The 25,438-nt window shown below is 47.8% G+C and overlaps 5 protein-coding genes across 5 annotated transcripts; 1 reads left to right on the forward strand and 4 right to left on the reverse strand.

The window, feature by feature from the left end:
- Nucleotides 1-686: 686 nt before the first annotated feature.
- On the reverse strand, nucleotides 687-4,276 carry EDB93DRAFT_1289480 (uncharacterized protein; the record flags this gene model as incomplete). The annotated part of the gene is made up of 5 exons (XM_041454541.1): nucleotides 4,116-4,276; nucleotides 3,613-4,058; nucleotides 2,903-3,451; nucleotides 1,970-2,060; nucleotides 687-1,216 (listed from the first exon to the last, which is right to left on the reverse strand). The coding sequence occupies exons 1-5, from the start codon at nucleotides 4,177-4,179 to the stop codon at nucleotides 687-689; spliced, it is 1,680 nt and encodes a 559-aa protein (XP_041306425.1). The 5' UTR covers nucleotides 4,180-4,276.
- A 467-nt stretch (nucleotides 4,277-4,743) lies between these two features.
- On the reverse strand, nucleotides 4,744-6,337 carry EDB93DRAFT_1104944 (uncharacterized protein; the record flags this gene model as incomplete). The annotated part of the gene is made up of 8 exons (XM_041447458.1): nucleotides 4,744-5,097; nucleotides 5,127-5,198; nucleotides 5,267-5,391; nucleotides 5,651-5,669; nucleotides 5,700-5,875; nucleotides 5,934-5,951; nucleotides 6,008-6,172; nucleotides 6,217-6,337. The coding sequence occupies 8 exons, from the start codon at nucleotides 6,335-6,337 to the stop codon at nucleotides 4,744-4,746; spliced, it is 1,050 nt and encodes a 349-aa protein (XP_041306426.1).
- Nucleotides 6,338-9,492: 3,155 nt separating this feature from the next.
- Nucleotides 9,493-10,347, reverse strand: EDB93DRAFT_1153176 (uncharacterized protein). Its single transcript, XM_041449781.1, has 4 exons — nucleotides 10,217-10,347; nucleotides 9,826-10,165; nucleotides 9,664-9,716; nucleotides 9,493-9,608 (listed from the first exon to the last, which is right to left on the reverse strand). The coding sequence occupies exons 2-4, from the start codon at nucleotides 9,973-9,975 to the stop codon at nucleotides 9,530-9,532; spliced, it is 282 nt and encodes a 93-aa protein (XP_041306427.1). The 5' UTR covers nucleotides 9,976-10,165; nucleotides 10,217-10,347; the 3' UTR covers nucleotides 9,493-9,529.
- Nucleotides 10,348-12,971: 2,624 nt separating this feature from the next.
- On the reverse strand, nucleotides 12,972-13,688 carry EDB93DRAFT_1104946 (uncharacterized protein; the record flags this gene model as incomplete). The annotated part of the gene is made up of 4 exons (XM_041447459.1): nucleotides 12,972-12,979; nucleotides 13,003-13,491; nucleotides 13,542-13,608; nucleotides 13,668-13,688. 4 exons carry the CDS (start codon nucleotides 13,686-13,688, stop codon nucleotides 12,972-12,974), a joined length of 585 nt encoding a protein of 194 aa, XP_041306428.1.
- A 5,798-nt stretch (nucleotides 13,689-19,486) lies between these two features.
- Nucleotides 19,487-19,750, forward strand: EDB93DRAFT_1056917 (uncharacterized protein; the record flags this gene model as incomplete). Its single annotated transcript, XM_041444765.1, has 2 exons — nucleotides 19,487-19,606; nucleotides 19,655-19,750. Coding segments are annotated over 2 exons (216 nt in total), but the record flags the coding sequence as incomplete, so codon positions are not given.
- Nucleotides 19,751-25,438: the final 5,688 nt, after the last annotated feature.

A 25,438-nucleotide genomic window follows, 5' to 3' on the forward strand; every position in this document is an offset into this window, starting at 1 on the left:
TAAAAATGTGATAAAACGCAGTCGGAAGTTGGAATGGAGAAAAAAGATGAATATTATCAATACAAAACATAGCCATCCGCACCAAAGGTGAGAACACCAATGAAAAAGGTATCAGAATGAGGAAGAACAAACAAATATGGAGGTGCACAAGTAAAAGCATGTCCGGCCAGCGCGCATTGCAGACGGGAATGAGAAGAAAAAGATATCGTCACAATCACAGACCAATAATGTTTGTGCAGTTTTGACGCAATTGACAGGTGTCAATATGCAGGTAACGCGACATCAGCTGAAATTGTGTGACAAAGAAAGACGATACCGCAATCAGAACCAGAACATAAGGATGGAGCGCAGCGAGCAAATTTCCATCCAGCATACAAGATCATGCGTGCCATCAAGGTCATACACAAGTCCAGGTTAGTGCGTTTGTTATGGCTGCAGCAACACCGTGCAATATTAATCGAGTTTGTTGATATGGGAGCCAGTGATTGACATAACCAGAGCGGTCGCCATCGAAGCCAGCAGTATCGAGCAGGTATGGTGTCAAACAGGGTTGTTGCGCCAACACAGATGAGTTTAGTTACCACGAGGTTCAAACACGATCCCGAAAAGCAGGCGAAGAAGCAGAAATGAAGAAAACGTACAAAACTTAATCAGCACACTATTCCCGGTCCAACAAGTGTACGATGTCACTCACTTGCGTTGACCCATCCCTGTAGCCGCGCCTTGTGGAGGCACAGATGGTCCAGCCCATTCCACCACATCGTCATCATCACTGTCATCGTCACTGTCCCCACCCCCACCTCGCCACCTTGGGATGTCGATGGCCTTGGTCGTTTTGGAGCCCGAGCCCTTCGGTTTGTTGCGGGGCGAGGAGCGGGTGGTTTTGGTACGATTGGAGGCCGTGCAGGACCTGCCTGAGCCGTTGCAGTTGCTGGAGTTATCGGCACAATCGGGCGCTGGCGTATCTGCACACGCTGCTGCTGCTGTTGTTGTTGCTGTGGCGCTGCGACGATTGGGGGCGATCCAGGAGTGACAGTAGAGATCGACGAAGTTGCAGCATGTCCCATGCCATGTGAAGCCATGTGCACGTTACTCGAGCTCACAGACGATACTGGATGTCCCGAAGATGAATCGTCGAATGAGGAGGACGTAGGGTGGCTTGCGTACGAGGCCGGAGAGACGGAGTCGTGTGAGCGCGGGAGTCCAAGCAAGGGACCTGTCGAAGGTGGAGCAAGAAAAGATAAGCGTCAGTATGGAGCAATAGAAGAAACAGAATGTAGCAACAATATCGAGGTACAAAGATGATTTTCGGGAGCCAACTGTGCCGGAGAGCTAATTTGCCACGAGGTGGCTAACGTCGTCAGCGCAACCACATACAAGATGCATAGATCAATATAACTCGCACTTCATCCCATGTCGTACGCAAACAAGATAGGCAAGCACCCATTATATCCCGAAGGGGCTGACGAAGTCCGACAACGTAACATAGCATAACCCCAAGTATTGAAACCCACGTTGAAAGAACGTTCTCCGTTCCTTCGATTAGATATAACATGAGCTCTCAATGACAATTTGTCAAGAGCGTCGTGTATGAGCAGTACGCAGCCAATAAACATTGTATCACGTGTTCGGGCGCAAGGAGGCCGCGCCAAACTATGAGATGACTGATGATCGAGAGAAATTTATCCGTTCCTCGGTGTGAGATAACTGATAGATAGAGGCTTCTTAACAGCAAGGAGTGAAGAGCTCCGTCCACGTGCCTGAGTAGCGCGCATCAAAATAAGCATGGCATCACGTGTTCGTGTCCGCAAGCTTCCGTGACTCGATGCATGCAGAATTGATCACGAAAGCCGAAGGAGAATCCGAGTGGACGAAGAAAGCGAGAGACAAAAATGAAAACAACGAGCAAAAAAGAACAAACGAAAAGAACACAACAACAAAATAACCCAAAAGGAAAAAATACACTCACCACTATCACTAGAAGGCGTTTGCGAATTTACAGGTGGCGTATGAGGCCCAAACGTCGCAAAAGGCGAGTGTGGAGACGTTGAGTGTGCGTGCTGTCAATCAAAGAGTGATCGCAAGTCGGGTGTGATCCAGGAAATTGATAAGGATGTCCCGTGTTAGATGGTTCCGCGGAAGAGAGCAGGAGGGTAGCGTGAAATGATTGATCGTCAGCGTGATTCAAGATCGAAGATGAAAATAAGGAGCAGAGTATAATAGAAGCAGATAGCATCTCATACTGGCACACATAGCAAACAGACCAGTGCCGCAGAATAAAAAAAGAAAATGGGGCACGAAGTATCAAAAAGGGAATTTATCCCTATGTGGGCGCATATATGCATGTATGCGCCTCTGACACAGGCGTAGGGAAAGAAATGTCATCCCTGCCAGGGCGTTTAAATACAAAGCGTTAAAGATACCCACAAGAGTGGTCGTGCTCTGCGTGTGCGAGTGCTGTCAATCAGTCAGTTTTTCAAACGTTGATAACAAGTCGTGCATGATCGAGGAAGTGAGAACGTTGCGTGTCGGATGGTGCGAGGGAGTAGAATAGTGGGAGGATGGCATGAAATGATCATGATCAGTGCCATTCAAGACAAGATGAAAATGAGAGAAGCGTGAAGCGAACATGGGCGCATATATACACGCCCTCGTATGCCGTTGAACTGCAGAAAAAAAGGTAACGAGGCACAAAGGCTGGTGCATGTATCTAGCCATGCTGTCCAACCGTGTCTGAAGAAAGAAAGAATGAAAAAAAGAACCGGCTAGGCCGGAAAACAATGGAAGCGAACAAGACACGGAGCCCCGAAAAAGAACAATGCATAGGGGCAATAATTGATGCATGTTTACGTACGCCACCATGCAAAAAATTCAAGACCAAAAGAAGCAGAAAGAGACTCACAAGACTGGGTGCACTCTGATTCCCTTGCGTATTGATCGCATAATACATATCGCTCTGAAGGTAATACGGATCTGACGGCCCCGAATAGTGTTGAGATTGTCGGGGTGGATTTGGAGGGGCGTGAAGTTGAGGTTGAGATTGGGTATGGGACTGAACATGAGGATGGGCATGCGATTGGGATTGGGATGGGACATGAGTGTGCGATTGCGTTGGAACGTGAGGACGTGTGTGCGATTGCGATGAGACATGAGGATGATGGGGTTGCGAAAACTGACTCTGGGAAAACTGTGGGGTAGGCGGGAACTGGGTTTGTTGAATCTGGAATTGGGACTGGGTAGGAGGGGGAGAGAAATGGGGCTGGGGCTGCTGAGCTGGGTGCTGCTGATCGGCTTGTACTGGTGGGAATTGACCTGCGATTAATTCGGTTGTACGCTGTGCAGCAAGGGATTGGCCCGTTGGCTGTTGAGAGGGCTGAGGAGGTGGAGGTTGGGTTGACGGAGGATTTGGAGGTACGGAAGGAGGGACTTGTGAGTATTGGCCTGCATGTTGCTGGAAAGGGTACATCAGAGAGATGAAGGAGAAAGACAAGAGAAATATGGAATGAAGAAAGTGAAGATAAAGGGGATTAATAAATGGAAAAGTCAAGGGAAACTCCAAGAGCACGTCGAGAGTCGCATCGATCACGTGATAAGGGGATTCCAATTACTGACCTGGCTTTCAGCGCCCCTCTGCCTATAATACCCAGAAGTCCGGGAACCACCACGTGCCGAGCGCCGTGGAGTGGGTATAACGCGGGGCTGTTGTGAATGCTGCTGTTGCTCTTGAACTTGAACCTGGTCTTGAACGAATGAATATTGAGTGGACCCTGCTCCTTCAAAGGCATACGGCTGCTGGTATGTCGGGTTTTGTCGGGGAAAGTATTCGCCACCGGGACCTGTGAATTGGGTATTCCAGACATTCATAGAAGATTGCTGGGCTGTAAAGCCTGAAGATTGAGTAGGGTCGTAGAAGGAGGAGTTGGTGACGATCATCTGCTGAGATGGTGGAAACCACTGCTGGTCAGTTGTAGTTGGTGGTACGGAAGTGGATTGGTGGAAAGAAGCAGAAGAATGTCCTTGAGAGTGGGGCTGGTTATCTTGTAGTGGTTGTTCGCTCGCTATGAGAAAGTGAAATTGAATAAAGGTCGATAGCTAGTATAGTGGATGGGGCTTACATCCGGAGGAAGGGTTTGCGGAAAGGGATTGATCGACGTGAGCTGGTGTCCGGTGGTTAGACATGCCGACTGAATTAAGCTTGTGTTAGATTATTAGAGATCAGATTTCTGTATCGTTCGTGTCTTGGTCGTGGTATGGATTAAGATGAACCCTCCCTTAATCGTTGCCGTCGTCGTCGATAGGTGAGCTTCCTGGGCTCTCCTACTAGGTGGTCGTTTGTTCTATCAAAGTTCCCCGGGTTCTGCGAATCACCGGGTATGATCAGAGAGTTGCGTCGTGATCGTTATGGATGGTTCAGCAAACGAGTTGCAGCACACGCATTGTATGGCTTTACTGCTTCGAATGAGGACGAGACGATGTCGACAAGGAAGTGGAAAACTAAACACATGGCTGCGCCTTATTTAACACATACAACTCCCGTAAGTGCTCGATAGTGTACCGCCACCCAATCACAACTCCTTCATCCTATTTTGTTTCCGCGGAACCGGTCATCGATTACTAACCGGTCAGCCTCTGTATCCCGGTGCTCAATTCACTCGAGAATCTGTGCAACAAAACATATTCCTTCAACTCGAATTCGCTCTTTGCCGTAGTACTATCGCGTCCTTCCGCTCAAAGTTTGATCCGTCATGTCCAACCTCTCCCGAGATACATCCTCCTTTCGTCATTTTGCCTGCCAGCATCCTTAAATTTTCCTGAGTACCACATGGTGACTCCTTGTGCCTTACCAACCACTTCTTCTTTAGCACCGCTCCCTACTGTTTCGGGGGAATCGTTCTCGTGTTCGCCGTCCATCCCCGCTCCTGGTGCGCTCATCTTAAATACTTGCATGGTTTCCCGTGCGCGCATCATAATCAGATCATACATCCTCGTTCTCGCTTCATGTATATTCTGGTCTCGTGCGATCCTCGATTGACTGTGCCACGTCGCCACCAACTTGAATGTCATACGCCGTCTTCGCGTCAATTCGGCATCATGACACTTGTTGCGCCGTGCTATCGTTAACATACGCGATCGTCTACGCCACCCTTCTTCCACGACACTTCAAGCCAACTATGGAACACTTTACACCTTGACCGACCCTACACGGCCAGATAAGCCCCTCGGTAGGTCACGCCTCATTAACCTTCATTTCCGCGTCCCCACGCACTCCGTGTCGGGCACTTCTTTGGAATATCAATATCTTGCCCCACATCCTGTCACACTCGGACTTCCGAGTCGGCAAACGCGTCTTTTGAGCTAACCCATCTCTACCAACAATCCATTTGCGCGTACCTGGAAGCGCTATCGATGATACCTATCATGGTTCTTCGCATTATTGTCTAGACTCTAGCTCATGTTCGCCTTCTTATTCCCTCGCCCGTCACTTCTTCTACCCATCACCTAACAATATTAATGTGCGTTTATAATCACCACTCTACTTCTACTCTAGTCCTTATTCATATAGTCCAGTTGTCGGGTGGCCTAGGCACAACTCATCAGTGTGGAAAGCCCAGTCGCCCAAAATGGTATCATTATCCACCAAGTGACTCACTCATGCTCCTAGTTTGACACTTCCACCGACAGTTCGGATTCGAACGCACTAATGGATAAGAACCTGCATGGATCTTACCCAACGACGAGTTCTCCCGTTTACTTCTCCTTCTCGACGTCCTCGCCCCTCGTATTCCGTAACGATCAGACTCGCAACGCAGATCCCCCAGTTTGTGGCACTCCCGCTTGACGTCTTTTGTGGATTTGCAGCCGCCACTGCTCATTTCTTACGAGAAAATCTACACGGCGCTGCGCCACGGATGCGAACGCGCGTCCGTGCGTACCGTTCTGAATCTGATCACCTAAATATCCAACATTAATATTCATATCAATCGCTATATAAAGGACAACCAAATACCCATGTCTACGCGATTCCTGATCCGCAGTACTCCATAGTAGTACGTATAGCACGTATTTTTTCGGAGGAATCCTCGCGTGGTTTGTCCCATGGCAAGACAATTCCTGCAACTTTCTAGAGTAGATCCCAACGCGATAATCAAAAGTCTGGGGGTTGGAAAATGACCTGGCGTATATGGTGCAGCGAGATATTTTGAGATTATAAAATACCCGCGGCTGGGACTCCGATGCGCAGTCTAAAGTCCAGCACTACATATTTATTCTTATCTGACCTGAAGCTCGCCAAGCTGGGGCTAGTTTCTAAAATTTGGTCTTCAATCCCCCGCGTCATGTTATATTGGATTCTGGATTCTCCCGCGGTTTAGCGCTTATATTCCGAGGTAGTAAGTACGCTACTCTAGTCGACTCGCTTATAATAATAGCTTGTTGATGTTAATGTCCTCCCAGGCCGCCAGTATATCCCTGATTTTTAATATATAATCCCAGGATGGGATGTTGGATGGCGCGACATGTCTGATGCGTGTGTCGTGATATACAAGTGTCCCTCTCATCGATATCAGCCATCCATCGAGCCATTTGTTTCGCAGCCTAGGCTCTGCGGCAACTTCCGAGACTCTTAATTTCCTACAATTGTCGTTTTTCTTCTTCATTCAAACCTTCTTCGGTCCGACCGCGGAGTCTATCATTCCTGGCTTGTCTAATAGACAGGTTGTACGTGGAATGGAACCTGATGGATTCAGATTCAGCCCCCTCGAACATGGATACAAGCAACAGATATCAAGATATCACGGTCCGTCTTCAGATACTTTTGGTTCCTTGGTGAAGTTGGAAATGTTTCTTTTCGCCATGAAATATGATCATCTGCTATGGCATTAGGGACCGCTCTCTGTTGTCGTAGGCAGCTCAAGGTGGTATGTTTATAGTTGTGTCGTTTCGTATTTGATTTTTATGCGCAAGGGCTCGAGGGGGAGGGCACGGCTGGACCTATGACGATTATGGGTTCTAGCTTCTAGCTATAGTCATGGGTGCGACCATGATCGACGTCGAGACTCGACCATTAATAGGTGAAACAACCAAGACCATTTCTCAGGCACCACTCACACCGACTAACCCTTAAATGCGTTGTTCACCATACAACTTACGCAGGGCGGTTCAACTAGTCACAGAATCAATATCTCAATTGAGTAGTTGCCTTCCACGTCACACGAGGTCGGCTCGCATCGAAGGATCATCATGATGGAACCAGTACTAGTAAGTCGGGTATTTTCTCTTCGTGTCTTCTCTTTTCTTGTTCGGCACCATTATGACTCAGACTGATAGTCGCGGGGCCCGTTTAGCAATCAGGCTAGTGCTGTTCGCATCCTAAGTTTTTCTTATATCCAAGGGTCGCGGTATGGCGTACTGGCTTGTTACAGACTACATGCGAGCGGGCCGTGTGGGTGTTCACATCTGCTGTTTAGAATCTCCGCGCGTTGACCTTGTACAGAATCCAAAACTGAGTGTGTGAGAGGCGATAAGATGATCGGTCAAGGGAGGACGCTTTTGAAGTTTTGAATCTGGAGAGGAGCTGGCAAATGTAACTCGGTCCAGCTCTTCATACCAGTCAAATCTTAAAGTTAAGGAAATGGTCATTTGGACATTGGTTCGGTCATCGGAGAACGCGATCACGGGAAAAAGGGCTATCTACGTCTTCTCAACTGATATCGTAAAGGGTCAACCTCAAGGGCCGCATCATCGTGTTGTTGGCCAACGCTCTTTCATTTTATCCTCTCTTTGATAATGCAGAGGAGTTAACGGGCTGCTTCATTTTTAGTTTTTTTTGGTACAATGGCATGCCGCATCTTACGTTGTGCATTCATAGTGAGTCACCTTCTCTTCTTATTAATCAGTGCACTGATCTGCCCGCGTTCAAGTAAAAGACTTGCCCAATTATGTACATGACAGTCAGAAGCTCTGTGGAGCTCATCAAACTTGGAGCTCAAAGACCGGTGCAGGTTCATCGATATCCACGACTGTCTATTGTCCACAGGGAAGTGCTTGCGCATACTCAGAAAAGTCGAACACATGGAGTTCGTTTACATAAGTCTTTGTGACGAAAATAATACGTTTTACTAGGTGGCCATCACCAATCGACAACTTGGAGCTTTGTGACGTCGAGGATCCGTCAAAGGCACTACAACTTCAGGCGAGGATCGTATTGCTAATCTGTACACACAGATTCCGCTTTCGATATTTCTTAATTTTCCAGTGCCACAAGTTGTACGCCTCGCGGCACGATATGGGCGTAACAAATACCGCAGACCGTTCGGGGCAACATATCTCCCGTGAGCCAGGTCGGAGGTATTGTGTTCGGATATACATGAAACTTCGAAGACATGGGGATTATTCGGAGCTGCGAGGCTGTGGTTACGCGCTGACTCGGAAGTCTGCTACGTGCGCATAGTCGCATCTCTTTGATCCCCAAGGCTGCAACGAGCATCTTCCTTCGGTTCGGGTTCGCCTCTGATCCCTACCGATTTCCAATTTTTCATATATAGACGCAAGGTTACGGTCTATTTATACATCGATTTGATCTGCCCTCAGTTTGCGCTTTGCCAGCGATGATTTTGAGCCATCCCTATAGTTTCCGCTCAATCGTTCAGAGGTCATGCTGATTGGTCGAGCAGACCGTTGTTCTCAAAACAAAGGAATGAACTTGAAGTCATAAGCACGTCCGGCGACTCGGACGAGACTGTTCGAATTTGGCAGGAACACGCTGACAACGAGCAACTCTGATCGCGGACAGACTTTAGCACAGCGAAACTTGCAGACTTTAAATACAACTGGACTAGGAATAGTTGTCGATGTGTTGGCAGGAAGCCGGCGTGAGGCCAACCTAATTCAACACAGCATTAACGTCAAATGCCGTGTGCTGACTTAGGGGTTATGCTTCAGAGTCCACGACAAATGTGGGAGAGCGCAGAAGGAAAGAATGGTGCTACTGGCCGCGGCGCTTTTGAATTATGTCAACACGAGTCCACGATAACAGCAGCTAAAGTCACTCACAAACTGTGCCGTCCAAGGCTGCTCAATTCGTGTGCGGTAATATCGGCCATCCACTTGAAGCACCCACAGTTCTTGCCAAGTTCACGGTGTGCCATGGTGCATCGACCTTTAATTCTCCCGCAGATCCTGAGGCACTCGGGAATACGTGCAACAAGGGGCTAGATACGATAAGCATTTAGTGTCGAGTGATGAACAACACACATCAACCGCGTCGATGCCGATGTTGGTAGTGGTGAGTCTAAGAGTCGACGTTGGATGCCAGACATTGAAAAATGACCTTTGACGTGCTCATTAGCAGTGGTCAAAATTCCCACCTTGACTGCTACGGCCGCTATGCACATAATGCAGACTTTGGCAATAATTGAACACTCAAGTACTCAAGCCCTGCCAATAAATGATGCAGCACAAATCTCAAATCGTTCCTCGCATCTCTTCAAGTTGGTCGATTTTGAGTGATCAAATTAATTCAAAGGTACCGTCATCGCTCACGAAGCAAGGAATTTGTCCATACTCCAGGAACAACAATCACATTGATGATTGAACAGGTCAGCGACGAACTACGTATTGTGCCATCAACCACAGCATCAATGCGAAAGCAGAAACACGACTCACTGTCTAGATATGCTCATTGTCACTGACAAGCTGCCAACCCATCGGTGAGCAATCTAAATACCACACAATAATTGGTTGTTAGGAAGCTATGATTGAGATTACAAGGCGCAAGGCGAGCAACGGGATTGAATCTCAGATGCAAAGAAAAATACTAGTACTTACTCGTCTCAAATTACAGTGAGAGCTACAGCAATCAGTGTTCACTGTGCAGGGCTGGTATTCGGTATTGCATCCACTGGTCCCATCAATCTGTGAAATAATAGACATACATACTGCCAAAGCAGCAACGACGACGGAGGACTTGAAATGCATGATTTATGCGAAGTGATAAAACCGTTGCAAAGGGGACTCTGAATTACTCTGAGGTCGATGGTGCCTGCTTCTATATCTTGAAAATAGTGGGAAATGCGATCGTTTTTGGCAGATTGGTTGCGCATGACAGAATTTCATAGTGGATGGTGCAAGAGGTGTGCAAAACTAGACTGGTGACCAGCCCGTCTAACTTGAATGTCAATGAGACGGCATGTCCAAATGTCACAGCACATGACATTACCTGATTAGGTATTTTGAAATCAACCAAGTGTTATGAGGCATAAATGCATGCGTCATACGTAGTGTTGTTGTCGAGGTGAGGTCAACTCGAGCTAAACTCGGCTCGGCTCGAAAATGACCCAATTCGTTTCAACTCGAACCTTCCGAACTAAATCGAGTTACAACTCGTTGGTGTTGGCATCCGAAGCGCCAGAGTCGAAGAAGACCGAGAGACCCGATGGACAGGCACGAGATGACGAGTAGGAAATGACAAGTAGCAGGTACGAGCGCAAGTCATTGGTCGAGGGAGGTCGGGGACGGAAGGAACAGGGAGTACCTGTTGACGTCGGGACCAAAATGGTCCAAAGTAAATTTTCACCTTCAAAATAATCAAGAGCGCTTACCGTATTAATACCAGCGCCCAAACGTTACGAGCGTCTCAGTTCTTTCCAGAAACTGAGACGTGAGTCTATACCTTTATCGTTATTGTTACACCTAACTGACTCAGCGTAGTTATTCTTACCTGTTAGGTACACGCTTCGTCAATAAGAGTTCTTTCCAGAAACTGAGACTTATTCTTACCTGTTAGATCATTTCTATCCCGCTCTACCTCTAATCTCTAGAGGTTATGAGCCCTGCCATGACCAACAATAATATGCTCCCCAGTACCACGTCGACTCTGTTCAATGTCCCAAAGTTAGCCGAAGACGGCACAAATTGGATCACCTACAAGGAAAGAACAATGACGGCGATAGGCGCTCGAGGTTTGATGCGATATGCGGACGGTCGTGCAGTCGAGCCGATACCCTTCCTCCTTGACGAGAAGACGGGCCAGCCACTGAAGGCGGACGGTTCGACACCCACTCAAAACGAGATTGACGAGCTGGATAAGAAACTTGATGAGTATCTCCAAAAGAACTCACTAGTAAAACAGCAGATATTCTGCACAATATCGGATCGCCTCCTGTTGAGGGTCCAGAAGTTCGAGGCTGCGTGTGAAGTCTGGGCAGAGATCTGCCAGATCCACGAAGGCAAAACAGAACTTGTGCAGATTGACCTGCGCAGACGCCTGCAGGAAACAAGGTGTGAAGAATCAGGTGACGTCAAAGCCCACTTCGCAGAACTCCTACGTTTGCGGGAGTTGCTGGCTGGCATGGGCGCAGCCATCCTCGATACCGACTTCCATGCCATCATACTTGGCTCCCTTCCTGAATTGTATCGCCCCCTCCTCTCGTCCATTAATGCCGCAGCAAAAATTGTAAAGACCCTGCTGACGTCCTATGAACTGATCAGTATAGTGCTGCCGAAGTCCGGTTTGGTCCAGTTCATGGCCCTATATTTGCGAACCCCGAACCTGACCATTGGTCAGGTTCGGGGAAGGAGGCTGAACCATGGACCGGACCCCTGTGAACGCGTTCGGAAGGGTTCGGTTCGAGTTCGGAAAGCGTTCGAACCCTCAAACCCTTTATATCAATTTGCAAAAAATCAAAAAAAAAATGACAAATTTCTACGCTACATGAGACTACTCCTCGTTCACAATGACGCGGTTATCATAAGGAGCGGCAAACTCAGCCTGGGCTGTCGCAGAGATATGGCCTTGTTGATATGCACTCTTCAGTAATTGAAGAGCCTCAAACATTGTTGGCAGCAAACAGCTGCGACGTGTCGTTCCGGTAATTCCGCCACTTGAAAATGCCCGCTCAGACGCAACAGCGGATCCCTGGATGGCAAGATAATCCTTGGCAATACGTGAGATGGTCGGGTATTGGATAGAATAGTGCTTGATTTTTTTACAATGTATTAGTTTATGAGTAACAAACAAAATAATGAGACATACCCCCCACCAAGCCACTACATTGTTAATGTCCTCAAGCGGTGCAGCTAGATAGTCCTCGAGCTCTTGACGAGGCCTTCGTGTGGCTGCGTCGTTTGCGATACGTGATTTGATGGAGCTTCGCATCCAATTATGGCCATAAGAGCCTTGACGAGCAAGCGATGGAGGCACCTGAGCAACAGATGGCTCTGCAACAGCCTGCGTGGACATGCTACAATGATACATATCAAACTACACAAAATCAGTATCTGTAAAATCCACAGAGACCAGTAGTGACTTACAACTCTCTCGAAGCATCGCATGCCCTCGGCAAAATAAAGAGGGTCCCATTTGTCTTTGGTGTAGGCGACCTTGTAGTTGGGGTCAAGTGCTACACAGCGTCAGTACAGGTTAACGTCGTTCGGAAGCATTAAAAAAAATAACATACCAAGGCAGATAAAATATACGTCGGTGTCGTCAGTTTTGCCATACCACTTGCGGAGATTCTCAACGCCAGCTTCAATGGCTGTTGAGAAGCTGCTGAATTTTGATGAGCCAGCCATGTTTTGCAGTGTCTCTTGAAGATATTCGAGTACCGGGATCGTTCGCCACACAGTAGGTTCACGAGTCGCTGAGAAACTTTGCTGAGCCTCTGCAGGTTCCTTGTTGCGTGGCACATAGTAAGCATAATCGGATGTGACAGACAGAGAGAACATACCTGGAGAACAGCGTGCATCAACTCCAGCTCTGTCCATTCTTGTGCCGAAAGTTTGAAATTCGCGTATGAGGTATGGCACAATTGTGCATCTTGATACCCTGTTCTTTGCAGCGGTTGCGATAGACTGGGTAGTGGCACTTGGGATGGCGAGCAATGTGAGTGCGTCGAGTCGAGATACCACCTTTAAAAAAGCACTGGTGTAGCGGGACGTTATTGGCCTTGCATACCTCACACCACCACCCATTTTCACGGTCCTGGGTGTGGGGGTTGATGCGACCTTTCTCAAAGGTAAAGACTGTGGTCAGGTCAGTGCTGTGTTCATCTTTCTCGAGGGATTTGCGGTCTTCGCGATCCTGGTCGCCGAGCTTCTTCGTCTGTTGATAAGCTTCTTCATTCTCGGCATTCTCGGCATCTTCTTCCTCATTATCCGTAACGTCTTCAAGTGCGGGTGCATCTTCGTCATCATTGTTGTCACCAACGGACACTCGTTTGGGTGCAGGGACATCCTGAGGAGGTTCTAGGGCTGAGCGCTTGGCTGAGGTACTGCTGGCAGTCAGAGTCTCGTGGATCTTCTCGGTGGGTTTGACAGCTCGACCAGAACGACGTATGAACATATTGAGAGTGCCGTTGTGTGTAGGAGCAGAGGGAGGAACCATTGGAGAGTCGTCTTCGGCATCATTGTACCACTCTATCTCGCTGGCGTCTTTCAACGAACCGTCTGCGCGACGTGCAGAGGACATAGCGGCAGGAGGGATAAATGTCAAACCTAGGTACCAAGTGAATATGTTTAAAACTAGATTGAAAACTGTTGCGCACCGTGAAACACCAGAATGAGAACCCATGGCAGATAATCAGTATGGTGAATCACAACTGTAGGTATGTTCTGAAATAAATCACATCATAAGTTAATTAGGACAGGCAGTAGACTTGTTGCGAACTTACTGGTGCCTGAGTGTGTTGCATTACCAAAGTCGCTGAGAGATTGCCTTGCAATCTCGTTGCTACTGGAATGCAGGAGAAGTAGGAGAAGACGGTGAACAGGAGGGCAAGGACGATACTTAAATTGAAAGCCTCACCCAAAACATGAGGCTTCGACTTCAGCGAAAATCGTAAGTCGAAGTCAGCAACAATGATGGGTTCGAACCAGTCCGGATGCGTCTAGAACCGGTCCGATATATCGACGACACACCGAACCTCGAACCTACCAAGGGGTTCGGTCCAAGAGAAATTCTGGACCTGTGACTGAACCATGGGTCCGGTCCGCAAAGGTTCGGGTTCGAACCTAGGTCCTGGACCTGGACTGCGGCAGCACTAGATCAGTATTGTCACCGAGGAGTATGAGCACCGCCTACTCACAGAGCGCCGCCCCTCCAAGAAGTCCAAGGACTCGGCACTATCTGCCAAAGAGACCAAGGGAAAGGGCAGGAAGGCTTCGTCCTCGAGCTCCAAAGCTGATCCGGACGTCACATGCTTCAATTGCGACAGAAAGGGGCATTACAAGACAGACTGCTGGAGGAAGGGTGGCGGCAAGGAAGGACAAGGTCCCAACCAGCAGAGGCGAAAGGGGCAAAAAGAGACAGCCAATACGGCTGCAGAGGCTGAAACGCAGGATCAGTACGCGTTCGTCACGGCGGATCTCGCCAGCGTAGCGAAAGACCTCAACGTACCTCCCAAAAGACGCGGCGCCATCGTGGATTCAGGGGCGACGTCCCATTTCTGCCCTGATAGAGCCAAATTCAGTAATTTCACCCCAATCTCCCCGCAGGAGATACACACCACAGATGGGTCCACACTTAATGCTACAGGGAGGGGCGATGTGGAGCTAGAACTACCACTTGGTGAGAAACGAACGAAGGTCACCCTAAGAAATGCATTATACGCACCTAAAATGGCCTTCACGCTCATATCAACTCACCGGATCGCTGAGGCCGGCATGGCCGTACTGTTCGAGGGACGAATGTGCAAGGTCCTATCGCAAGGACCCAACCGCCGGGTGATCGCCAAGATCCCGCAGGTTGAGGGACTTTATAGTGTTGCAGCTGCCCAAAATACACATCAGCATCATGCCAACGTAGCAAAAGGCAAACTTACCGTCGATGAACTGCATCGTATACTAGGGCACGTGTCCCAGAGTGCAGCAGCGGAGGCTGTCAGGAAAGGAGTAGTCACAGGCATAACGCTTGACGAGAGTTCGAAACCTACCTTCTGTGAGGCGTGCACCAAGGCCAAATCCACCAGGAAACCTTTTCCCGACGAGACCAAGACGCGCGCGCCGGCCTATGGCGAAGTGGTCCACTCAGACTTGTGGGGCCCGGCGCAGACTGCTAGCATAGGCGGCAGCCTATATTACATCAGTTTTACTGATGATTTCAGCCGTCAGACTCGCCTGTACTTCCTGAAACATAAGAGCGAAGCACTTACCGCCTTCAAGGCCTATGGGGCCTGGGTCACCAGGCAGGCACCAACGGCCGCCATCCGCGTACTCCGTTCGGACCGAGGGGGAGAGTACCTTAGTGCCGAGTTCGACACCTACCTCCATCAGCAAGGCGTTGAGCGCCAGCTGACTGTGCACGACTCACCGCAGCAGAACGGCGTTGCCGAACGGCTCAACTGCACGTTGGTGGAGCATGCGAGAGCAATGCTGCTCGCCAAGGATTTGCCCAAGTATCTGTGGGCAGAGGCCGTCAGCTACGCGACCTGGTTGAAGAACCGCTTACCTTCTAGAGCCACCCCCGGCACCACCCCATATGAACTCATCCGGAAGACGAAGCCCGACCTCGCACAGGCCCATGAATTTGGCGCGAGGGTGTATGTCCATCTTATGGAGGCTGGGAAGCTGGAGGCGAGGGCTGAGGAAGCACTGTTTGTGGGGGTTGATGTGGAGAGCAAGGCCTATAGAGTGTACTGGCCGTCAAAACGGAGGATTTCAGTGGAGAGGAACCTCACCTTTGCACCCATGGATGTACCAATTGCCGAGGATACCCTGAACGAGGGGGAGCCAGCCGTCACGCGGAACGACGAATACAACGACAACGGTAATAATAATAACTCACCTCACATTCAGTCTATCCCGTCACCTCCTCCTGCCACCCCAGAGGATCCTCAACACTCTGTTACCCCTCCAGAGCCAAGACCCACGAGGCACAGGCCAGGACCAGGGTACTATGCCGCCCTCCATAAGGGGGAGACAGCAAGTGTAGCCCATCATTCCCTGTTGGAGGCATCAGAGCTAGATCTACTTGATGAAGAAGCGCACATTCACCTTGCATTGGCCGCAGCCCAACCTGAACCGACTCTCCAACAAGCTCTAAACGGCCCTGATGGCGTTGAATGGCAAGAGGCCCTGGACTATGAAATCAGTCAGCTTGAGAAGTTAGGTACGTGGGAGATAGTGGACGCACCACGCTCAGCCAATATAATCCCTTGCCACTTCGTACTTGCCACCAAGCGAGGACCCGACGGAGAGAAGTTGAAACTTCGCGCATGCCTCGTGGCCAACGGACAGCGTCAACACTACGGCGTTGACTACTTCGACACATTCGCCCCCACCACAAATATGAGCACCATACGCACCGTACTGACGATGGCCGCTCAGCGCGATTGGGAAATCCACCAAGTGGATATCAAGAGCGCTTACCTGTATGCCACGGTCCAGGAGGAGATTTATATGAGGGCACCACCTGGATACTTGAAGGCGGGGCAGGAGAGGAAGGTGTTGAGGCTGAGGCGCAGCTTACCAGGCCTGAAGCAGGCCGGTTATGAGTGGGCCGAAGAACTGGCAGGCGCATTCGCAAAACTGGGATTCAGCTGATCGAAGGTGGACCAAGCAGTGTACTACAGGCGCACCTCGAAGGAACATACTGTCATCACCGTGTCAGTAGATGACATGGCCATCACCGCCAACCATATATCTCATATCCACCGCTTCAAGGCTGAACTAAAGCGATTCTTCGAGATAACGGACCTAGGAGAGCTGAACTGGTTGTTAGGGCTAAAGGTAACGAGAGATCGCACCACACGCACCTTAACATTGTCCCAGAAAGCCTACGTCGACACCATAGTCGACCGCTTCTACCTAGCCGACGCTAAGAATGCAATTACACCTATGGAAGTTGCTGCAAGGTTGTCAGTAGAGCAGGGACCGGGAACGGCAGCAGAGCTGAAAGCCATGCAGGACGTACCCTATCAGCGGGCCATCGGATCGTTGATGTATGCCGCCACGAGTACCCGCCCTGACATCGCCTTCACAGTTGCCACCCTATCGCAATTCATGCGCAATCCAGGGAGAGTGCACTGGGAAGCCTGTAAACGAGCGTTACGCTACCTGAAGGGAACGAGCGAATATGAACTCACCTTAGGTTCCACAGACGGAGGACTCGAAGCCTATGTTGATGCTGATTGGGCGTCACAGGCGCATAGACATTCCATGAGTGGGTACATCGTCCTACTCAACGGCGGACCCGTTGCCTGGAGCGCCCGAAAGCAACCCATCATCGCACTGTCGACCGCAGAAGCAGAATATATTGCACTCACCAGCGTCGTATGTGAACTCCTGTACCTCCATCTGCTCATTGGCGAACTTTACGAACCACCAACCGTCCCCGTCTCCATCCAATGTGACAATCAGGCTGCCATAGCATTAGCTTCAAACGGCAAGTTCCAGTCATAGACAAAACACATAGACTTATGCTATCATTTCGTCCGTACCCATATCAAAACCGGCACCTTCAAGTTGATCTACTGTCCCACTGACGACAATGTGGCCGACGCATTTACGAAACCGCTCCCACGCCCCAGGCACCCGAAGCTGAGAGCCCTCATGGGACTAGCTTGCGCTCGAGGGGGAGTGTTGGCATCCGAAGCGCCAGAGTCGAAGAAGACCGAGAGACCCGATGGACAGGCACGAGATGACGAGTAGGAAATGACAAGTAGCAGGTACGAGCGCAAGTCATTGGTCGAGGGAGGTCGGGGACGGAAGGAACAGGGAGTACCTGTTGACGTCGGGACCAAAATGGTCCAAAGTAAATTTTCACCTTCAAAATAATCAAGAGCGCTTACCGTATTAATACCAGCGCCCAAACGTTACGAGCGTCTCAGTTCTTTCCAGAAACTGAGACGTGAGTCTATACCTTTATCGTTATTGTTACACCTAACTGACTCAGCGTAGTTATTCTTACCTGTTAGGTACACGCTTCGTCAATAAGAGTTCTTTCCAGAAACTGAGACTTATTCTTACCTGTTAGATCATTTCTATCCCGCTCTACCTCTAATCTCTAGAGTTGGACTCGCGAGTTAGAAACGAGTTCATGTAGTTTACATCCATACATTGTAATCCCCTGTACTACATCATAATGGTCATTATTGTTGTATCCCTTCATTGCAATTGGCACACAGATTGGCAGCTAAGTTCCCCTCCAACATCCAAAAGAACTTGGAATCTGGATTGTCACTTTCGGCTATTGAGACCCTGACTGGACACTGAAATTTTCAATTGAAGTAAAACATTTAAATATCATCGTGGCTCAGAGCTATTGCTGCAAGCAACATTTTACCCCATGTCATTGCAGCAGAATCCTGGCCCATGGTCATTTCCTCTGAGTCATCTCAGCCCTGAACACTCTCAACAAGGTACATTGTCTCCACTCCAGACTCCAAGTGGATCCTTCCAATCACTTCAGAACATTTCACCTGGTCCAACAGCTCCTGCCCCCAGTGCAAATGGTGAACAAGGCTCACATCACTACTCCATGCCACAAATTCCAACTGAACAAGGTCCTCACTCATCATACAATGGGCCATACAATACTACGATACAGGGCATGCCTCTACAGCATGTTCACATGCTCCATACAATGTGGGGACCACCTCAGTACCAACATAATGCTCCAAGTCCCTCACCCTTGCTTACACCCGGGCCCACAGCTGGGCTTGGACAACCTCAGTATATGGTGTTGCCGAGTGCTATGAATGCACCTGGGCCCTTTGAGAATACAACTGCTGAGGTGGTCAATACAGGGACCACAGAGAGGAAAGGTCAAAAATGAAAAAGTGCAACAACAGCCAGTGGAACTGCACCTACTCGAAAACGGCCAAAGACAAGTGTGAGCACAGCCACGATGGCACCAGCAACAGCAGCAGCTGTGTGTGGAGTTGGGCCCACATCAACATTATTCTCCAACACCACACCAATTGATGAGCCTCCAATCATGACAGTGAATATTGTGGCTCAGGCAAAACGGCCTCCACATGATACAAAGGTTGCTGCTTCTGATGTTTGGTATTTTATGTGGGCAGTGGATTCCCCAAAAAAACCAGACAAAATGCCAGAGAATCAGCCCTGATTGAAGAACAATCCTGACTCACCATATGTTGCCTGTAGACTCTGTGGGTGAGCGTCACTTGCTTTATTTATCATGGTTAAACACTCACAATGTATAGTGACGATGCAGAGAATCCGCAGTGGAAAGTTTACAAGCTCGGTGACAGAATGACAGTAACCTGCCAAAACCACCTGTGAAAGCATGAACAATGTTATAGGGAAATATGTGCAATTATGGGACTCAAACAGGGCACGGAAGACTTTGGGAAGCAAATTCAACACCTACCATTCACGACGGAGATGTTCTGCTATCTTCTCATGAAGTGGGTAGCTGTTGATGATCAGGTATATCATTTTTACTCAACTTACCCTTACCTGACTTTTAATGGACTCAGAATACCAGTCTTTCAATGTTGTCGAGTGTCCTGAATTTTGGGAGCTGCTTTTGTACCTTGGAGAAGGCAAAATACAGGACAAGAACCTCCCACACCGCACGAAGCTGATGGAAATGATTCTCAACGAGTTCCGGACTGAGTATTGCAAAATTAAAGATGATCTAAAGGTATGGCACGACAAATTTCATGTGTTACAATGTTGACATGTTTGTCAGAATTCTCTTGGTCGCATATCTCATACCACCGACCTTTGGAGTGATCAGAACCTGGATAGTTTCATGGCACTAACAGCACATTTCATGATTCATGATAGGAAAGACTCCTTAATTTTCAAATCACATCTTGTAGCATTTTGCTTTATTGAGGGGGCTCATACTGGCGCACACCTTGGTCAAGAATTCCTCAAAATCACTGATGATCTCGAAATCAGCAACAAGGTATGTGTCACGAGTACCTTTAACAAACCATTATTCTTTCCTAAATCTTCCTAAACGCCAATACACAGCGCCTAAGTCAAACCCTAACCCTACCCTGAAAGCGTCTATCATTCCCGAAATACCTTTAGCGCCCACAACACGTGTCTTCGATGTGACTGATGAAGAAGACGAGTTCTTTGATTGTGAATAGATTAGATTAGATATGATAAGATAAGATATGGTCACGTGATGCTTCTTTAATATTCTACAATGTTCTATGGTACGATTCCCTTTCTCTTTTTATGATTGGCTAGTAGTTGTAACTCAGTTTCAATCTCCGTCTCAATAGTCGTATATAGTTAGCATGTCTTGGTAGATAGTTCCTTAGTTCAAACCTCTTGTATCTACAACTGTAGCAATCCAAGACGTACTTGCTCATCGTTCCTCTTGTCCGATAACTTTCGTTTGAGTCCTAGTCTCTGCCCAGCGTTAATTCGTTATTGGGTTGTGACATTAGGTTTGAACTATAGGAGACTCCGACTCTTTGCACACCGCTCGCACATCTCTCATCATCATTACACGTTTTCCATTGCCCGACCTAAACAGTCGCGAATCATCTTTTCTGAAACCCATCCTTTTGCTCGCTTGAGCTTTTCACGAATAGCCTTTAGTAGTTAGTAGTCCTATACCAGGCCCTGCCTTACATTGCAGCCGCCAGTATACGGAGGTGTTGACGACATTAGGCGTCTCGCTACAACTTTGAGTGCTGGCCCAAGACCCTGCCTGCTCAACGTTACTATAGTTGCTTTCATACCTACATCTTTCTTCATACGCACGTAGAACCTTTCGTTAAGTCTAGTGGAACTGTCGCATCTGCGGATAGTCCTACCATCGTTACCACGAGGATTTAGATACGGGATTCTAGTGAGACTCGCACTTGTAAGCTTCGGCTGGAAGAGTGATAACTTGTCCTAGACCTGTACCCTTTCGGTGACTGAGAAGTAGCACACACGAAGCACACAGTGTTTTTCCCACTTAACAAAGCATAGCTTTATGTACCTCTTTCTAATTAGTAATTAGGGAAGTGTCAGTCGGGTTGACTAAAGAACCCTTTGACCCTAAAGGACGAGGTTGATCCAGTTAGTACTGGGGACCCCTTTAGCTTTCCATTTACGTATCCTTTTTCCCTCTCCCCTTTCATCATCTTTCCTATCCGGAAGAGCCGTTACGACTCGCTCTTCAACAAGTCATTAGTGAATCGGATTCCAGAACGCACCTGGCACTATGGCTGAAATCAACGAAACAGAAATGGGACCTGAGAACCCCCAAGAACCCCAAGAACAAGGGCCTCAGGGACCACAACCACAAGGCATAGCTATGCCAGTAGAATTCACCAACTACGTACAGAATGCCATTACCATGGCAACACACGACCTGTACGTGAGGACACAAGAACTCCTCAACCACAACAATACCCTCAGTGCACAGAATGCAACTCAACAGCTTCAACTTAGAGCCCAAAACGCACAGATAGAAGGAATTGAAGAAGAAGCTGGAGAGATTTGCACAATCCCCGAACACTTGCAAGTCAAATTGTCGAAGCCCACAGAATTCACAGGAGACAAAGATTCGATCTCCATAGAAGTCTACACGACTCAGTTGGCACTATACATGTCACAATGGCCACTGATCACAGACAGGCAGAAGATTACAACTGCCCTGTCTTTCCTTAAAGGATCTGCTGCTAAATGGGCGCAGAAATATGTTATTGAGCTTGACTCCAAGCTAATATCCTTTGAGGACTGGACGAAGGAATTCGAAACCATGTGGGGCCAAGACGATAGAGAAGGAAAAGCTATCAGAGAGTTGGAAACTCTGAAGCAAGGATCTTCATCAGTGCCTGAATACGCAGCAGCTTTCAAGCAGAAGGCTGCACTTACCAAATACTCCGACTACGACCTCCGCCTCAAATTCCGATCTGGTCTACAAACCCGGATCAAAGAGCAACTCGCTCATATCCCAGCGTCTGAGAAAGACACCCTCAAGAAACTCATCGATTACTCCATACAGATTGGACGTAACTACGAGGAGCTAGACGCTGAAAAGAAGAAGAGTAATTGGTGGACCCCTAACAAGGAAACCCCAAGAACCTTCAATAACTCAAGGCAGGCTGGTCCTAGCAAAGACAGTGACGCTATGGATGTGGACTCTGGCAAGCAGAGGGGATCTCCCAAACCCCAAGGAAAGCCTGGCGCTTTCACCTGCTACCGCTGTGGAGAACAAGGCCACATAGCGAGAAACTGTAAAGGTGCGCCAAAAGCGCAAGTCAAAGCGGCTGCTGTTGTCGAAGAAAACTCCGCGCCGAAGTGGTTCACAGATTGGATCGCTTCTAACAAAGGCAAGGATTTTTAAAGGGGTTGAAGTCAAAGTCTGCAGACCTAGACCCGAACAATCGTTTCTCTATCCTATCTACGTTTCAAGATGTATCAGAAGTACATATTAGATCCAAATCTGAGCATTTTTATATTCCGATAACGTTGAAAGGAAAGAACCGACAAGCAGACGTAAAAGCACTTGTGGATTGCGGTGCATCAACATTATTTATCAGTGAGAAGTTTGTTGAGAAGAACAGTGTGAAATGCCGTAAACTATTAAGACCTATTTCAGTCAGGAATATTGATGGATCGCTAAATGCCGCAGGATCAATGACTCATTTTGCAGAACTAGGTCTAAAGATTGGTGATCATGAAGAGAAAGCAGCCTTCATGGTTACAGACTTAGGAAGCGATGATGTTATTATTGGCATAGATTGGCTGAGATATCATAATCCAGAGATTGACTGGAACGCAGGACGATTTGCACTTTCTCGATGCCCTGTAAAATGTGAAACTAAAAAAGAAAAAAGACAAAAAAAGAAAGAAAAGAAAAAAGAACAAAAAAAGATAGATGATGTACCTGATCTGATTCCTACGGACGATGAAGACGAGGATGAAGAAGATATGTCGATGAAGAGGGCGACGGTTGAGGAAATAGAAGACGAAGAGAGTCCAGAGAGACTATGGATTCGTTATAAAGCCTCAGTTGCCACGGAGCAGAAGGTAGCAGAAGAAGCTACTAAGAAGAAGCAGTCGGTAGAAGAGATGGTACCTGATTGGCTTCATGATTACCTGGGAGTATTCTCAGAAGAAGAATCTAAGCGCTTCCCTGAAAGAAAGAAGTGGGATCATGCGATAGATCTTAAAGATGAGGGCGATCTTCCGCCAAATGCGAAACCTTATCCGTTGTCACCCAAAGAGATGGATACATTGAAAGAATGGTTGAAAACCGAGACTGCACTGGGACGTATCAGAAATTCACAATCTCCAGTAGCAGCACCTTTCTTCTTTGTGGCCAAAAAAGATGGCAAGTTAAGACCGGTGATGGACTATAGAAAGCTCAATGAGAAAACGGTGAAAAACGCATATCCGCTACCGAGATCTCAAGATTTAATTGATGCTTTAACCGGTGCCATGATGTACTCTAAAATGGATGTACGATGGGGGTACAATAATATTCGCATGAAAGAAGGAGATGAGTGGAAGGCGGCCTTCAAAACGCCGTTTGGTCACCACGAACCTGACCGTAATGTATTTTGGACTTACGAACTCGCCTGCAACCTTCCAAACTATGATGAATGAAATTCTGAGAGACCTAATAGATGGCAAAACAGTAGTCGTCTATATTGATGATATAATGGTCTTCACGAATGGAAATAGGGAGCAGCACCAAAAGGTGGTACGAGAAGTCCTGAAACGGTTGAAGGAAAACGACCTGTTCTTGAAGCCTGAGAAATGTAGCTTCGAACAGTCTAAAGTCGAATTCCTCGGATTAATCGTGGAAGAAGGCAATGTGTCGATGGACCCTGTGAAAGTAGAAGGAGTATTAAAATGGCCTGTTCCCAAATGCGTAAAAGATATCCAAGCATTCATGGGCTTTGCCAACTTCTATCGAAGATTCATACTTGGGTTCTCAGATATAGCCAGACCAATGAATGATCTGCTAAGAAAAGATGTCAAATGGGACTGGACGGAGAAGCAACAGAAAGCTTTTGATGAACTTAAGAAACGTTTCACAGAAGCTCCCGTTCTAGTCATGCCAGATGTTGAGAAGAAAAAGAAAATAGAGACCGATGCTTCAGATTATGCAACAGGAGCGGTTCTCTCTCAACTGATGGAAGATGGATTATGGCATCCAGTAGCATATTACTCGAAATCAATGAATGATGCGGAAAGAAACTACAACATTCATGATAAAGAGTTATTAGCGATCATCAGAGCGTTAGAAGAGTGGAGGCACTATGTGCAGGGAGCACCTCACCCGGTTGAAATATGGACAGATCATAAGAACCTAGAATATTTCATGACGAGTCAAAAATTGACCAGAAGGCAAGCTAGATGGAGTCTTTTCCTAGCAGAGTACGAATTTACACTCCAACACAAGCCTGGTGTGGTTAATGACAAAGCAGACCGTCTTTCTCGGAGATCAGACCATAGAGGGGGGGTAGAAAACGATAACTCAGATCGCATCCTTTTGAAACCGGAATTCTTTACCGTAAAAGCTGCTAAAGGAGGTCAAGTTTTGGTGCATGGAGAAAAACAATTACTCCAAAAAATACGAAAATGCACAGAACGAGAACCTGAAGTCGCTAAAGCGTTAGAAACGTTGAAAGCAGCACCGGTTCAATTGCGTAGAGGAATCGAAGAGTGGAATGTGGAGGATGGATTGGTGTTATTCCGAGGATTAGTTTAGGTTCCAAATGATAAAGAGATCCGCCGAGAGATATTGGAGTTGTTTCACGACTCTCCACCGGCTGGACATCCTGGACGAGCTAAAACCTTAGAATTGATTTCCAGAAACTATTGGTGGCCTTCAATGACGAAGTATGTCCACGATTACGTAGATGGTTGCGATAGGTGCAAACAAACGAAAGTGCTTCCGAGTAGACCAACGGGACCTTTACAGCCAAATGAAGTCCCAGAAGGACCTTGGCAGACAATCACCTGTGACCTGATAGTGGATTTGCCGAAGAGTGAAGGGTGTGATAGCATTTTTGTAGTCGTTGATCGATTTTCGAAACAAGCACACTTCATTCCCACCACCAAAGACGTAGACTCGAAGGGTATTTCCGAGCTATTTCTGAAAAACGTATGGAAACACCACGGAACACCAAAGAAAGTGATTTCAGATAGAGGAACTCAGTTCATATCGAAGTTCATGGGACAGATGTCAAAAAGATTAGGAATGAAATGGTCTGCGTCAACCTCCTATCATCCCAGAACCGATGGACAGACTGAACGCGTAAACCAAGAAGTAGAACAATATTTGCGCATGTTCACGTCATACAGACAGAATGATTGGGTATCTTGGCTGCTGATAGCAGAGTTTTCACATAACAATGCAGTCACAGTAACCGGTCATAGTCCATTCAAAGTTCTCTACGGGTATAACCCAGATTTCACGATTCATCCAAACTCCATGTCCGTAATCCCCGCCGCCGATGAGAGAGTTGATCAAATGAAAGAAGCAAGAGATGATGCCAAAAAT

This window comes from Suillus bovinus, assembly GCF_016758785.1.
Source record: "Suillus bovinus strain UH-Sbo-P2 chromosome Unknown EDB93scaffold_38, whole genome shotgun sequence".
Taxonomy (NCBI): Eukaryota; Fungi; Basidiomycota; class Agaricomycetes; order Boletales; family Suillaceae; genus Suillus; species Suillus bovinus.